The sequence below is a fragment of the Raphanus sativus genome, chromosome 4 (assembly GCF_000801105.2).
Source record: "Raphanus sativus cultivar WK10039 chromosome 4, ASM80110v3, whole genome shotgun sequence".
Taxonomy (NCBI): Eukaryota; Viridiplantae; Streptophyta; class Magnoliopsida; order Brassicales; family Brassicaceae; genus Raphanus; species Raphanus sativus.
Genome location: NC_079514.1, coordinates 6480145 through 6496507, shown reverse-complemented (window position 1 = coordinate 6496507; position 16363 = coordinate 6480145). Strand labels below are relative to the sequence as shown.

At 31.6% G+C, this 16363-nt stretch overlaps 3 protein-coding genes across 3 annotated transcripts; 2 read left to right on the top strand and 1 right to left on the bottom strand.

Annotated features, from left to right (window-relative positions):
• Window positions 1-699: 699 nt before the first annotated feature.
• LOC108849524 (E3 ubiquitin-protein ligase RSL1) lies at window positions 700-3236 on the bottom strand. Its single transcript, XM_018623082.2, has 4 exons — window positions 3010-3236; window positions 2185-2625; window positions 1342-2111; window positions 700-1266 (listed from the first exon to the last, which is right to left on the bottom strand). Exons 2-4 carry the CDS (start codon window positions 2614-2616, stop codon window positions 864-866), a joined length of 1605 nt encoding a protein of 534 aa, XP_018478584.2. The 5' UTR covers window positions 2617-2625; window positions 3010-3236; the 3' UTR covers window positions 700-863.
• Window positions 3237-7906: 4670 nt separating this feature from the next.
• On the top strand, window positions 7907-9173 carry LOC108852977 (fe(2+) transport protein 2). The gene is made up of 3 exons (XM_018626444.1): window positions 7907-8524; window positions 8622-8771; window positions 8868-9173. Exons 1-3 carry the CDS (start codon window positions 7907-7909, stop codon window positions 9171-9173), a joined length of 1074 nt encoding a protein of 357 aa, XP_018481946.1.
• A 4105-nt stretch (window positions 9174-13278) lies between these two features.
• LOC130511454 (fe(2+) transport protein 1-like) lies at window positions 13279-14822 on the top strand. Its single transcript, XM_057008447.1, has 3 exons — window positions 13279-13901; window positions 14004-14153; window positions 14243-14822. Exons 1-3 carry the CDS (start codon window positions 13320-13322, stop codon window positions 14546-14548), a joined length of 1038 nt encoding a protein of 345 aa, XP_056864427.1. The 5' UTR covers window positions 13279-13319; the 3' UTR covers window positions 14549-14822.
• Window positions 14823-16363: the final 1541 nt, after the last annotated feature.

The window sequence follows — 16363 nt, the reverse complement described above, 5'->3', positions numbered from 1 at the left end:
AAGATGGGGACGTTGGAATTTTCCAATGGCACTGGCTTTTTTGCTTCTTTCTACCGGGAGGGAGATATTAGATGGGGTGAGTTTTAAACCGGTTGCTCTCGTCCGCCGGTATGAAACATGTTAACTCCGCTCTTTACCGGCTGCTACTCTTGTTTCTTTCTTTTCTTTTCATGTGATGTTTCCTTTCAAATCAAATTAATGTGTGCTTGTTTCTTTTCCTTTTGATGTAATGTTTTCGTGTTTCTGTGTAAGAAAATAATAATTGATAATTAATACTTAATAATCAAATACTGAAAAAGTAATAACAGACTTGAGATCCAACTTGTTTCGTAAGGATCTTCAGGCAACAGTTTAGTATTGGCTTCATATACTGTCCTTCTATTAACTCATGTTTTTTTTAATATGAAATGATAGAAAAGAATCTTTCATATACTACAAATCTTAAAGAAGACAAGTGAAAGGGGGGAAAAAATTATTTCTGCAGCTAGGGTGTTGCAAAACTTAAAAGGAAAAAGATAAGCCAACGAAGTCGTGTGATTCAAGTAACACAACTTCCCATGTCTTTAAGATGCTATAACCTAACATATGAGTTGAAGCTAGTGTGGACTGTGGACCAACTTGAAATTGACAAATCTTTTGTAAAACCGAAGATATCAGAAAGACAGAACAGAATTTTCATCTCTTGCAAGATTTGTAAAATGATCAAGTTCTTCTCTATATAATTAATTGCTAATAGTTTCATACAAATTCATTTCTTGGAGTTCATCAAGAATCTAAAACTCCAAAATGTTTGTTTTCTTTTGGAGAGCGAGAGACTCTCTTTAGACCTACCTCTCAAAGCTATCATCATTCTATCCCCACTTTCACTGGCTATTAATATACTCTTCATAGTAATCATCACTTATAACCGACACAAACCTCTCAAGCCAAGGTAGCTGGTCAAGATCTTTCATAGCAGCTTCAACATACGATGACTCTCTACATGGAGGCTGCCGTGACGACTGATAAGAAGTATGTTGATCACTGAGACTAAACCCACCACCGGCTAAGAACTGTTGGATCAGAGCTAGCTGAGACCTTTCTTGCTCTGAGTAAGCATCCATTACACCTGGTATTGAGGTGAATGTGTCCCAAGGCCATTGCTCAAGTCCTTGGATTGTGTTTTCCTGATCTTCTTCTTCTTTATCATCCCAAAAAGCACAAGTGCAACTCTGTTGTCCTTCTCTGTACTCTGCTCCACAACAGTAGCAAAACTCATGTCCACACCTGCAGAGAAAAAAAAACACAAAGAGAGGTCTCAACATTGAGATGAAACGTTCTATGGATGTATATATGTCTTACCGGCAAGTCATGTGGTTGCAGTCTTGAGCAAGCTCAATCATTACACGGCATTGCTGACACCGTCTCCACCTCTTATACCTAGCCAAGCGATGCAATGTAACATCATCTGGATATCTTTCATCAACATGAAGAATCTGAAACTCTTCACAGCTCATTGAATCATGCCAAGGAACACCACAGTCCACACACACAAACCTCTCACAGAGCGGACACTTCACACAAGAGCTACTCTCTGACTGACTACACGAGCTTGCGCTAGCCCTTCCTGGTGAAAGACACTCACGAGGGTCTAACAGAAAAGAGCAGTTCGGATACGGACAGTAAATATTGCCACTGTTGGCACCACACATGATTGCTTCCTGGAATGATCTGAAAGATGAGACAGGAAGAAACGTTTTGCACTCTGCTGAGGAGAGATAATGCTTGCATTGCAGTTCAGGACACCTGATGGGAACTTCTGAAGACTGTACTTTCCCTTCCACGTATGTTTTCATGCAATGAGAGCAGAACTTGTGAGTGCATTTCAGCGTTAGCATCATCTCTGCGAGACGCTCTTCACAGCAGATGGAGCAGTTCTCAGCTTGTTTATCGACAACATCAAGATTACAAATTCCTACCGCTACTCGAGCAAGGCTTAGAGCTTGGTCAAGATCACATAAAGGAGCAAGCTTTACAACAAACCCATCAAGGTCACTTGTTTTCTCCAACACCCTTTCTCTCAGAGCTAACAAGATAGGGATCTCAAGCTTCTCCTCCTTACTACCAATTATCTGCAAAGACATTTCATATAAAACAACAAAGCTACAAAGAGATAATGAAACCATTTGAAAAAAAGAGACTTGCCTGATTATAAAGCAACTCCGAGTCTGTTACAGCAACTACAGAGCGGAGATTGTTCTGTAAAGCTACGGTAAGGCCATCGATTAAAGCTAAGTAGTTAACTGCAAGCTCTTCAGCATAAATGTTTAACTTCTTCTGGACCTGAATCAACTCAAAATCTCCTAACCTCTCCAACACAACACCAATCCCTGAACAACCAGAACTTGAATCTCCTCTCTCGGTTACTGAAACTCCTTTAAAGAACAACTTCACAGAGAACTCATAATCAAGTTCATCTCTTTTCTCCTCCTCCTCCTCAGCTACTTTGGATGTATTATCATCACTTTCCTTTAACGATACTTGTTCATCACCGCAACAGCTTCTAAAATCTTCCTCATCTACTATGTGATTCAATGGCAGCTCATCATCATCACAAGAAACCTCTCGATTCTCCATGTTTGGAAACTATATTACAAAAAAAAGGTACAAACTTTATTTGCTTAGCAACAAACCAAGGAAGCCTAATAAGAACTGTGACAAAACCAAACGTTGCAGACATCATCTAACCTCAAACTTAGATAGAGAAAGTGAAAAAGACATGAACTTTACGTTACAGGTCAGCAGAACAGCTAATCTTACACCAACAGATTCAGCATAAATCGGAGAATAAAAAAAGATCATTCAGACAATTACAAAAGAAACAGCACGATTTGTTCACCAACTCAAACCAACCGGACCTCTAAATTATTACATAAATTAAAGCGTAAAATAATAAATTAATCAATAAGCAAAAACCACTATAGATAATGATAACAAAATTAAAGATTATTAAGGAAGAAGAACACAAACCCAGAAATTTCTTATCAAGTAGAGGGAGATTTACACTTGGAAACTAAAATTACGAAGAAAATTCTATGCTGCCCAGCGTCAAAGTGTCTGTTTTTATTTCCGAGGAAGAAAAAGGAGAAAATTTTACTTTATTTTTGCATTGTTTTGGATGTTTCTACTGCATTTTGTGGAGAGAACTAGAGGAAGAATAATCGGTGTTGCTGGTTTTTTTGCTGAAAGTTTTTTAGTTTATTTTAGTTTCTTTATGCTCTCTTTTTAATAATTTAATGTAGTCTTCTGTCTATATTTTCCATGGCTTCATCTATTCTATTAATTCTTCACCATGACCAATCGATTTCATCTATTCTATTAATTCTTCACCATGACCAATCGATAAAAATTGTGTCCACTTATTTATAGCCCACATTTTCAAATAATTAACTGCCATTAATTAACAAATATTGGAATGCATAAGGATATTTGTAACCTCCCTTCCCCTTTACTTCCTATAATTTCGGGATGCACAAAAGTAGAAAAATATCACGTACACAATAACTTTATATCTAAGAATAGAAAGAATATTAGACTACGAACATTGACAGCAATTATTCATATATTATCAATAACAATCAATGACATTTATATTCATAGTATTAATAACTATGTTTACAAATAAATAAATAAATAATTATACCAACTTTTTAAATCGGACTGTTTGAATAAAATATCAAATAATTTAGATAATTTTAAATTGGGCAATTTTCCTAAATATAACATTTTTAAGTTTTTGTTACAAAAATATCATAAGAAAAAATGGCCAAAATATTTTATTTAATAGGTCAAAGACTCTTATACCCTAAATATATAAATATAAATAATAAATTAAAAATTATTTCTTTATAGTTTCAGATTATATGTTCTCAAATTCAAACTTATTAAAAAGAAAATTTCAAACTTTTTCGAATTGTTTTTTTTTTGAAATTTGAAAATACTTTTTGAAACTATTTGAAAATTTTTATTTTCAATTTTATAAAATTTTAAACCTCATTTAGTTTAACGGGTTTTAAATAGGTTATTTGATTCAAAAGTATATTTTAAATGTATCTATTCTATTAATTCTCCTGTATGACCAATTAATAAAAGGTTGGATCTAACTTAAAAAAATAACTGCATAAAATATAATATAATTATATCTAGAGCATTGTTAACCGTTCATAACTTCCCTCGGCATATGAAACGATAGTTTGGGCTTCGAATATTGTTAACCGTTAGTAACTTCCCTATGTTCCTGTTTTTATGTTCAAATAAAAAAAACAAATAATTTGGACTGAATATTGACAAAAGGACCAAGCCTTACCATATGATACATGTATATACTTACAAAACTTATCTATTCTATTAAATTCATATCATACAGAATATGATTATACAAACACACAAACATAAAAATTATGTTTCTTTAAAAAATAAAATTAAAACTAAAACTAAACAACTAAATTAAAATTAAAAATTATGATCATGATCCGATATTCTACAGATTTTAATTTAACGGGTTTTAAATAGATTTCTACATTTGGACCCGCCCTTTTATATTTTTTTAATTTTATATTCTTTTAGAAATTTAATTTTTATATTTATATGTTTTAGTATTTGTGTTTTTCATTGTATAACATTTCTCTTAAATAATTAATAGGAGGTTTTAATCATTGTATTAAAATAGTTTGACCATACATATATCAATATGTTATGTTTCTATTTTAATAATATTGACTAGATTCGGATTCGCCTTTGAAAGAGTTGGTATATTTTTTGTTTTACATATTTTAGAAATTTAATTTTTATATTTATTTTTTAATCATATTTATATTTTTCTTTTTAATAATATTCCTTTTAAATAATTAATAATTAATAAGAGGTTTTAATAATTATCATAAAATAATTTGACCACACATATATCAATAGGTCATATTCCTGTTTTAGTATATTGATATTATATAATGAAAAAAATGTAAATAAATAAATATAAAAATTAAATTTATAAAAAATGTAAAACAAAAATATACTCGTCCTTCTAAGGACGGGTCAAAATCTAGTTGTCAATTAAAAATATAGACAGAAGATTAGTAAATAAGTTAAACATGTAATCGAATTGGATTAGTCCCTGAAGAAGTACATGGACTTTCTCTCCTCAAAGAAAAAGCTGCTGTAACTTCATAAAAATTAGTTTGGGAATTTTCAAAAATACCACTTTCAAGGTACCATTATTCATCTTTACCACCACTAAAGACACATTTTCAAAAATACCTTATTTATTAAAATGGTAAAAACTCTTATATCTTTGTTTTTATATGCTTTTAAAAATTCTAATCCCAAATTCTAAATCATAAACCTCCAATTCTAAATCCTAAACCCAAAATCTTCAACTCTATACCCTAAACCCTAAACTATATACCCTAAATTCAATATCCTAAACCCTAAACCCTAAAGTCTAAACTATAAACCCTAAATCCTCAACTCTAAACCCTAAATCCTCAACTCTAAACCCTAAACTATATACCTTAAACCCTAAAACATCAAATCTTAACCCTAAATCCTAAACCTTCAAATCTAAACCCTTCATTAAAAGTAGTGGTAAAAGTGGTTAGTGTAAACATGAAAAGTGGTACTATATTTTTGGCAATTTCTCAATTAGTTTTTTTTTAATTCTTTTTCTGACTTTCAACGTCCAATGGCTTGTATTCCCACCGCTATTCCCTTTAAATAAAGATAACAAAAGGAAAAGTTAAATTTAAAAATATACTATTGCTGCAATAGAAGACATTCAAGTACAGTTGTGGCAGCAGCAAGTTTGAATATGGAGACTAGGCAATCATTAGCTTAATTATTTTAGCTTAGTTCAAATAGGAAGTTTGAAAATGGACTTAATAGCTTTTTTAGCAGTGTTGTGTCACTGGCAACGGAACAAACAGTACAAAACAGACGAAAAAAAGATGTCATTACTGATTACTAAAAGAATAAACCAAATAGATGGAACATAAAAGAACAAACAAAAAAACTGAACAAACCAAATAGATGGAACTATTTTTTAAATAGTGTAATATAAATATTATATATGCATCATAATTTAAAGTTATAAATAAAAATATATATACATTTTATTTTTTAATTAAAATTCAAAATCAGTATCATAATTTATTTTATAAAAACTTTAAACTAAGAATATTCAGTATTATTTTTAAACACTAATATGTATGCTAGAAGGATATATACATATATAAACAAAACAAATATTCTATTAAAAGTTTTAATATAAATCTTCCAACAAATTTTATTGAAATTATAACTTTTACTAAATTAAAAATAAAAAATAAATAAACATAATATTACTATTAAATATATTATATTAATTTTATAATTTTATAATATGTTTATAGGTAATTTATTATTAAATCACTGTAATATTTCATAATCAATCCGTTTCAAGCTGCTTTATAACACTTGAAACCGCAACCGCAATCGACGCGTTTGAACCAACAAGACCCTAAATATAGTGCATGCAACTTCCATTGCGATTTGAACATAATCGCTCACTAAATTGGAAATTCTGAAAAAATGTTTTGTTTTTATTTTATATTTAAACATGTTTAACTTATTTGAATTTGTGTATGTTTGATAAAATTGAAAATAGTATAAAGAAACAAGTGATATAAGAGCATTTCCAATGTAAAATTCAATTTTCTTAAAATTAAATAAATCCATAAGATGATTTATTCTATCACTACTCTATTTTTAGAGTGAAAATAGAGTAAGGAACAAAAAAATAAAAGATTATTATATTTTAGAAGTAAATATATCTATGTTTAGTTTCTTTTGAGATAAATCTATGTTTACTTTATTATGGAGTAGAAAACAGAATGAAATTAAAATATTTTTTACTCTTAACTTCATTTTAGAGTAAATTATAGAATGAGATTGAAAATGTTCCGAAAGTATTTTAAGGGTTTGTAAGTGCATGTACCGTGATATATAACACACCTGAAATAAAACACACCATGGGAGCCAATAGATAAAGGGTGTATTTGGTTGGGTTTTAAGAGGTATTAACTTTAGTTTTTATCTAAAGAGTTTAAAATTATCGATCATGTTTTATATTAGTTTAAAAAATTACGGTAAAAATGGATATAGAAGTTTTATTTTCTCAAGCAACATTTTAAAGCTGTAAAAAATATTGATGCAGCATTAAAATTTTAAAAAAAAACTTAAACTAAATTCTCTAGAATTTTTTTTAGTGTTATAGTTTAACCAATGATCACCAAATAACATGGCCCAATGTTAATAGAAGGGCTGCTACGATTTTTTTCCTTTTTTGAACTTTAATTGAGATTTTGATCGATTTTTTTGCTAAATAACCAAAAAAAGTGAATTAGATTTTTAGAGAGAGAGATAGGAAGAGAAAGTAGGAGAGAGGGGGTATTTTTGGTTAGTGAGTGAATTTTGGTTTTTGTTGGGTGCAATATCCCATTTTTATTTGCCATTATTCTATTATGATTCTTTTTTTTTTAGAATTTAGCTATGTCGGTATAGTATTACAAGCATTTTTCCCTTATAAGTGAACTAGAAATTTCGTGCATTGTTTGGCATGATCCACACCTTCCACCCGGTGGCCGGCAATCATTTTTCTTAATATAAATTTCAAAACTATTCTATCTGACAATGTACATTCACAATCAATAGAATCAGGATCTTGATTCTCTCAAGTGTAATATTTTTTCTATTGATTTAGTCAATTATTTTTCAATTGACTTCCCACAGCAGCACCGAGAACAGCCCTGCATATATATAATCCTATATAAACCAACCAAAAGACAAAACATTGAACTCATAAAACATCATATACTACACAATAATCTCTATACTAATGGCTATTACCAAATTAGTCATGAGACTCGTCTACATTCTCCTCGTTCTGTTCACATTCACCGTGTTACCGGCGGTCTCAACCGCCCCTGAAAATTGCGACAGCGGCTTGGAGAATCCATGTATCAATAAAGCTAAGGCTTTACCACTCAAAATCGTAGCCATTGTGGCCATCCTTACGATAAGCTTGATAGGTGTAATGGCTCCTTTTTTTAGCCGCTACATTTCTTTCCTCCATCCAGATGGCAACGGTTTCATGATCGTAAAATGTTTTTCTTCCGGAATCATTCTCGGAACAGGTTTCATGCACGTATTGCCTGACTCTTTCGAGATGTTGTCATCAAAATGCCTTAGTCATGATCCGTGGCATAAGTTTCCGTTTGCGGGATTCGTCGCTATGGTGTCTGGCCTAGTCACTCTAGCCATTGACTCCATTACCACCAGCCTTTATACCGTCAAAAACACAGTGGGACCAGTGCCTGACGAGTATGGCGTTGATCAGGAGAAGGCGATTCACATTGTAGGTCACAATCACAGCCACGGTCATGGTGTTGTCCTATCAACTAAAGATGATGGATCTTCTGATCCACAACTTCTACGGTACCGTGTCATTGCGATGGTTAGTGTATATGAAAATAATTTGAGCGACGTACCATTTTAAATAAATCATACTTTGATAAAAATATCTTAAACCATTTTCTGAATTTCATGAATAGGTACTGGAGCTTGGGATTTTATTTCATTCCGTGGTCATTGGACTATCCCTAGGAGCAACAAATGATGCATGCACCATTAGAGGACTCATCATCGCTCTTTGCTTCCATCACCTATTCGAAGGCATGGGTCTCGGTGGCTGCATCCTCCAGGTACAAATCTACATTCATATGTATGTTTCTTATACCAAATTATTAACCAGACATTTATATTCATATAATCATATGTGTATACTTTATGTGAAACAGGCAGATTTTAAAAATGTGAAAAAGTTCTTGATGGCATTCTTTTTTGCTGGAACAACACCTTGTGGTATTTTTCTTGGGATCGCATTGTCAAGTATCTATAAAGATAACAGTCCAACGGCGTTGATAACAATCGGACTGTTAAATGCTTGCTCGGCCGGAATGCTCATCTACATGGCCCTCGTCGACCTTCTAGCTACCGAGTTCATGGGATCAATGCTCCAAGGTAGCATCAAGCTTCAGATCAAGTGCTTCGCTTCGGCTGTAGTCGGCTGTGCCGTAATGTCAGTCGTCGCCATCTGGGCTTAAAATACTCGTATCAACATAATTAATAAATTATTGATTTATTATGTTTAAGGTGAAAAATGATTCGCCTGTATACATTTGAAGTTCTACTTTATATATTTTATGTCTATATTGAGATATTGATTATATATTAACATGACAATATGACATTGTAAGAATTTGAAATCATATTTCTATGACATTGTAAATTTACTTTTAACAATGTGGCATTTTTCTTCTTTGGAAGTTAATGGGGTTTGTTGATTGTCAGTGGTAGTTATAAAAGGGAGAGATTAGGCCATGAACTTCTTTTTTCCTGTGGTATATCTTATCAGCTTCCTATTTGGTCACAGGAAAAAATGTATTTAGTGCTTTAAGATAGACTAGATCTTTACACCCAAAAAAAAAGAAGAAAAAATAGACTAGATTTAAAGTATACCACCCTACTTGATCAAAATTTGTATACCTTCCAACTAATGTCAGTCAATAAATCAATCACATGTTACACTCCGCAATTTTAACCACTTAGATCAAAGCCTCAATACTAACATTTTAGTTCATTTTTTGAAACTTCTAACTTTTAAATTAAACTGTCTTCAAATCAATAGTTCATGACAACTACTGACATATAACCAGCAGTGTGAACTGTAAAATTACATAAATGCATTAAAAGTAATAATAATAACAACAACTTCAAGCTTCAGCCAAAACAAAAAACTAAAGCACACATAAAATCGTATGCTTTAAGTTGCCTAGAATGAATTCTAACTATATTATGTCCGATTTATATACGATTATCTTAATTTTTATAATATTTGTTTATGTTAGTTTGTTGTTCTTAATTTTTTGATATGTCTTATTGGCTTATTCGATCGGTTGGCATCAAGAAAAACACATTTAGTGATATTACATTACTTGATTTAAAAATTTGGAATGTTTTCTGAGTAATTTTAAGAAATAGCTATATTGTTTGTTACAACCTTACCATATAAGCGATATAAACTGAATTTCAAACTCATACCGGATGTTGCTGCTATTATTAGTTTCGAAACAAACGAAGTTTAAATAAGGCCCGTTCAACTATTGAAATAATTAAGTTATTATATATATTAATGTTATTCCAAGTGAATAATAGAGATTATGCCCAATATGGAAATATATTTATGTTATTCCAAGTGAATAATAGAGATTATGCCCAATATGGAAATATATTTATGTTATTCCAAATTAAAATATTTTCAACATTTTATTTATTAGTTAGGCGATTCGAATATAGGCATTTTGTCACGTCGGTGGAAGATGACTTTGGCACGTTTTGCGTCGTGCTCGTCCAACCATATAAAACGTGGAAACTAAATCGACAATTAACCGATATTATAAATTCAAGTTTTATGTTTTATCTATTTAATACATCCTTGACAAAATTGGAAAAAAGGACAAAAAGAAATTCTAATCGAAGTTGACTGGTAAGGAGGCATGCCACGAAGAATTGGATTCATATAATGGATAATATATATAATTACATTTTCTTTTAGTATGATTCTGATGTTTACTTTCATGACAATGAATTAATATTCAAAACTAAATACAATTAAAAAAAAACTAAATAGATTACATGTCTCATTACAGAAAAAATGAGAGATGGGTCAGGGCAAAGACGCTCTACAAATAAAAAGAGGAACACATGAAACCTCAGAGAAACAATAGAAAGAAAAGAATGCATGTAGATCCTTAAAGGTCATGCAACTGAAATAAGAATTCAAGGAGAGTGATTATTTTGATTTTGTATGTCACCGTTATTTCAAACGTTCCTACATTACATAATCAATATATGTATCATTATAATGTTGAAATAACTTTATACGGTTAGATAGAAAGAAACAAGTTCAATAAACAGTAAACCATTTATACAATTAGATCAATGGTCACATATATATATATATATATATATATATAATTAACCAATGACCATATATGACTATGCCAAAGAAATGTGGACATCATCAATACTATTAAAACTGGATTATGACCAACTGATAAAAGATTATATCCAAATTATTTTATAAGTTTATCTAAATAACTATCTGAATATATCATGTAATCAACTTTAATTATATATAAATATGATTACAAAAAAATACAAATATAATTACAGAAAAATATAAGTATAAAAATTAGATTTTTAAAAAAACTAAAACAAAAAAACATATCGAAGGACGGGTCAAAAATCTAGTTTTAGAATTAAAAGACAAATTGACATAGAACATTTAAACCCGAGTTCATAGAATTCTATATCTTTTTTTGTCTCGTTGATTATGCTATTACAAATTATGAGAACACTACGTAGACGATATTACAGCCGACAATACTACTTGTTTTGTGATGATTCACACCTGACTGCATCACCTTGAGTCGTCTTATGAGATTCATTCCTAACGGTATTTCTTGCGCCATGTTGAAGATCTCTTGTGTGTTTTTTCTCTAATTTTCTGCATAATCCGTCTTCTCCAAAAATTGAAACCCAGACCTCTTCCTGTAGAAACTTCCTCCTATAAAAATTGCGTCGTCTGGGATTTGAACCCCAGACTTAGGTGTAGAACTCTTTAAACCTTGACCACTAGGCCAAGGTGCTTCCATCACAGAATTATATATCTAACATGAAAATTAATTGCTATTCTCCTTGTTTTAAAATTGTTTTATGGTTAGTTAATAAATTAAACCTTGAGGATGAGTTAGAAGTTCGAGAGTATATAGATAGTTCAAATATGGAAACACAAAGCTACGTTATGAATACAATTTATACAATAATGGTACGTACGTTCTTTTTGTGGAATGTACTTAAGATGTACTTAAGATGCTCTTGTCTAATCCAAGACTCTCACCAGCTAAGACGTTTATCTTTCAGTATGCTCTCCAAGCTACGTTGCATACAATGTGGAGAGAACGCAATGCTAAAAGAACAGCCGAAAGATATCAACAGTTTGGTCAGATTTGTGGGAAGGACTATGAGACTAAAATTGCTATCTGTGAAAGGGAAGGGGCAGCAGCACCTTGAGGAAGGCTTAATAACTTGATTTGCGACTCAAGAGAATGGAAGAGATGGAGGAGCAGGATCATTCTTATAGAGTAAAGATTTTGATGGTGTAAATACATAGAATCACAGTTACACTTAATGTAAAAAAAAATTGCTTGAATAAAATTTAACATTCATTCAGAAAAAAAGATACATACGTTCCTTTTACAAAACTCAAACTACGAAAAGAGGAATCTACTTTCATACGTGCTGCATGTATGTCTTGCTGACTGTATTGCAACCATGCAAAGAACACAAGCTCTCACGTGCGAATTTGTGCTGGTCGCAATCCTATAAATTACATATAAACCTAATCGATACTTAAATATACGATAAAAGTAAACGTGTCTGAGAGTTGACTAACCGATTTTACGCAACTAGCTAAAGACGCATGGGGTTGACTTCGACCGCTCGACAAACGGCACGAAAGTTGCAGTTTTGGAAATTCCCTCCTGGGTCAATGGTACTAATTCATGTGACAATTTTTTATTTGAGTGATTAAAGACTAAAAAACTAAAACTATTTAAACTATATCAGAATATGATTCAATTTTTGGATTGTTTGTCTGTTCAGAAGTAGATGTTGGTTATTTATAACAACTGGCTAGCATAGATATACATTTATATTACACAATTGTTTTATAAATTATAATGAATTGTGTTAGCATGCAATGATAAGGCCTAAATTTAAGCAAAAATATAATTAAATATTTTTTTGTATAAGATGTAGGCAGAATTTTCTTCATATATATCTACAGTTTTATTATTTATAAAACGAATTATCTAATAAATCTACAGCTTTTATATAAATTTTGTAAAATATGGTATAGCTACTCTTGAACTTAACGGATGTTATATATAATCTTGTAAATCTATTTTTTTTTGTAAAATCTTGTAAAGTTTCTTGGTGAGTATTTCCTTCTGGAATATTATTAGTTAATCTGTTTCATATTCAACATAGCAAGTAGTCTCGTCATCAATGACAATAGATGGCGGCATGGAAACAACAAGCAGACCTTACTATATAACTTGACTCATCCAGTAAGTCTAAAGACAGACATTAAACAAGCCAAAGACAAACTCCAGAAGAAAACAAAAATGGCTTCAACTTCAGCATTTTTCATGAAAGTAATGTTCCTCGCACTCATCTTTCTCTCTTTTACAATCTCTCCGTCAACTTCAACGGCGCCCCAAGACTGCGCAAGCGAGTTAGAGAACCCATGCGTCAACAAGGCTAAAGCTTTGCCTCTCAAAATCATAGCAATCGCAGCAATCCTAGTCGCAAGCATGATTGGTGTTGGTGCTCCTCTCTTTAGCCATTCCGTGCCATTCCTTCAACCCGACGGGAACATTTTCACGATCGTTAAATGTTTCGCCTCAGGGATTATCCTCGGAACTGGTTTTATGCACGTCTTGCCTGATTCTTTCGAGATGTTGTCTTCACAATGCCTCAAAGAGAACCCGTGGCACAAATTTCCTTTCTCCGGGTTTCTTGCTATGTTGTCCGGTCTAATCACTTTAGTCATCGATTCCATGGCTACGAGCATTTATACTAGCAAGAACGCAGTTGGAATCGTACCACATGGTCATGGTCACGGCCCTGGAAATGATGTTACCTTACCCACGAAAGATGGAGATTCCGCGAGTGCACAACTCTTGAGATATCGAGTCATTGCTATGGTTAGTACACATTATATATAAAAATATTAGAAACTGATATATTAATCGTCGTTACCATTTCAAATGATATATAACCGAATATAAATGTTATGAATTACGTAGGTACTGGAACTTGGAATCATAGTTCACTCTGTAGTCATTGGACTATCTCTAGGAGCAACAAGTGACACTTGCACCATTAAAGGACTCATCGCAGCTCTTTGCTTCCATCAAATGTTCGAAGGCATGGGTCTTGGTGGTTGCATCCTCCAGGTACATAAGACTATATATCAGAAAATTTTATCTACTGTCAAGATGTTAACACTGTAAATAATAAACGTTAATGTTTTATATGTTTTCAGGCTGAGTATACGAACTTGAAAAAGTTTCTTATGGCGTTCTTTTTTGCGGTGACAACGCCTTTTGGAATAGCCTTAGGGATCGCTCTTTCGACCATCTACAGAGACAATAGTCCCTCTGCATTGGTAACTGTTGGATTGCTCAATGCATGCTCCGCAGGATTGCTCATCTACATGGCGCTTGTGGACCTTCTTGCGGCAGAGTTCATGGGACCAAAGCTTCAAGGTAGCATCAAAATGCAGATCAAGTGTTTCATTGCAGCTCTTCTTGGGTGCGGTGGCATGTCGATCATCGCCAAATGGGCTTAACTAATTCCACGGATAGTACTACTGCAGAATTGAAGTCATGTGGATTTCGTTGTCGAACTTAAAAGACCTCATTAGGTTTAACTCTCGACTCTTTAATCGTGTTTTTTTCCCTTTACAAGATATACTTAGTATCTATCATATTTAATGTCTTTTAATATATATATGTATTGTGGTTGGTTCAACAAGTCTTTCCTTTTGTTTACGGGGTAATAATTAATTCTTGTAGTATAATGTTTTCTCATGTCATTTAAATAAATAAGACTCTTTTTCAAGATTTGCAAATTATAAAAAATAAAATAATTTTTACAACTCTTTCCGTGCCACAAATTTAATATTTATGAACAGTTCACACATATTAGGAACAAATTAAGTTTGTATCATAAATGCATTATCTTTTGCGAATATCAATTTTCAGTAAAGTTAAACCAATAGTAATGCAGTAAAATTAATAAATTTTGTTAAAAGTTACGACTTCCTATTATTAAATAATAGAAAATTTATAAAAATATAAAAGTTTTATCTTTGTGAAAAAAATTCAGAATTTGTGTCTATGTAGAACAGATGGTGTATTAATAAACCCGCAAGATGAAATATTAACTCATTTGTATTAAAAATAATAATGATAATGTATGATAACAGTGATACTAGAAAAAAACAAAATGAATCAAATATAATAAAAAGACAAGAGGAGATTCTTATAGTCTTTTTTTTTGTTTAGGATCTTCTTAGTATATAATTTTCTATAATCTTTTAGGCATTTGAATATAATACTAATTTAATAATACATTTAGTTAGTATGTCTGTTGATAAAATTTATAAACAATTCTAAATTTTTTACAAATATTACAATTAAAAGTTTCTAAATTATGTTTGTATATCAACATTGCTATAAAACTTAATAGGAATTTTTTTACCAAAAATGTCATCTTGTATCATATGTCTCAATCGGTGGTTTAAGTGGCCTATATATAGGGTTTGATATAGTATACTCTTTACATGTCTTATATTATCATATCCCTACTTGTTTTGTTTTGATTTTTCAAGTACTAGTCATTATCAAGTCAGATATCAAATGTGAAATTTAGATATTTGTAAGTATAAGATAAGTAACAAGTATGTAAAAATATCTGATTTTGGGCTTTATATTACTTATTAATTGCATCAAAATATATTTTTGTTGTTAAAAAAGAGTAAACATTACCCTTAACCGAGAGATTCATGTTTTTGCTCATTTCTCTCTCTTTTACATTGTGCATAAATATTTCGTTTATATTAACTCTCTGTTTTAAGTAAGTAAACAAAATAAATTCTAATATTCGTTTCTGATAGAACATTATTCAGAAACTACGAATTAAGTTAGAAGAAAAATAGAGAACAGAGACAAATATCCGTTTAGGATTTCTTATTAATGATGTGATAATAATTTACAAACCCTTAGATTTATATTATACAGCCTCAAAAAAACCCGATTTCCTTTTTCCAATAGGAATAGTAATTTTCCTAAACCAAAAAGGCATACCGTACCGCGGGGCCGTAGGTCCCCGCACCCCCAGATGTCAACCTTGATAGCGAGTTTATCTTCCTTGCGCCTACGACGCCTTGACTATGTCCGATCCACGAGTGATGGGCATTTTACTGATGCATCAGAGATTTAAGACACACAGATACAACATTTTAAATATTCAAAAATATGTGTAAATAATTCACAAGTACTTGTAAAGTAATTAACAAGTACTAAATCATAACAAATAACTTGTAAGTAATTTATTCTTAAGCAAATATTTATTTACAAGTCCAAATTTGTATTCGTACAAA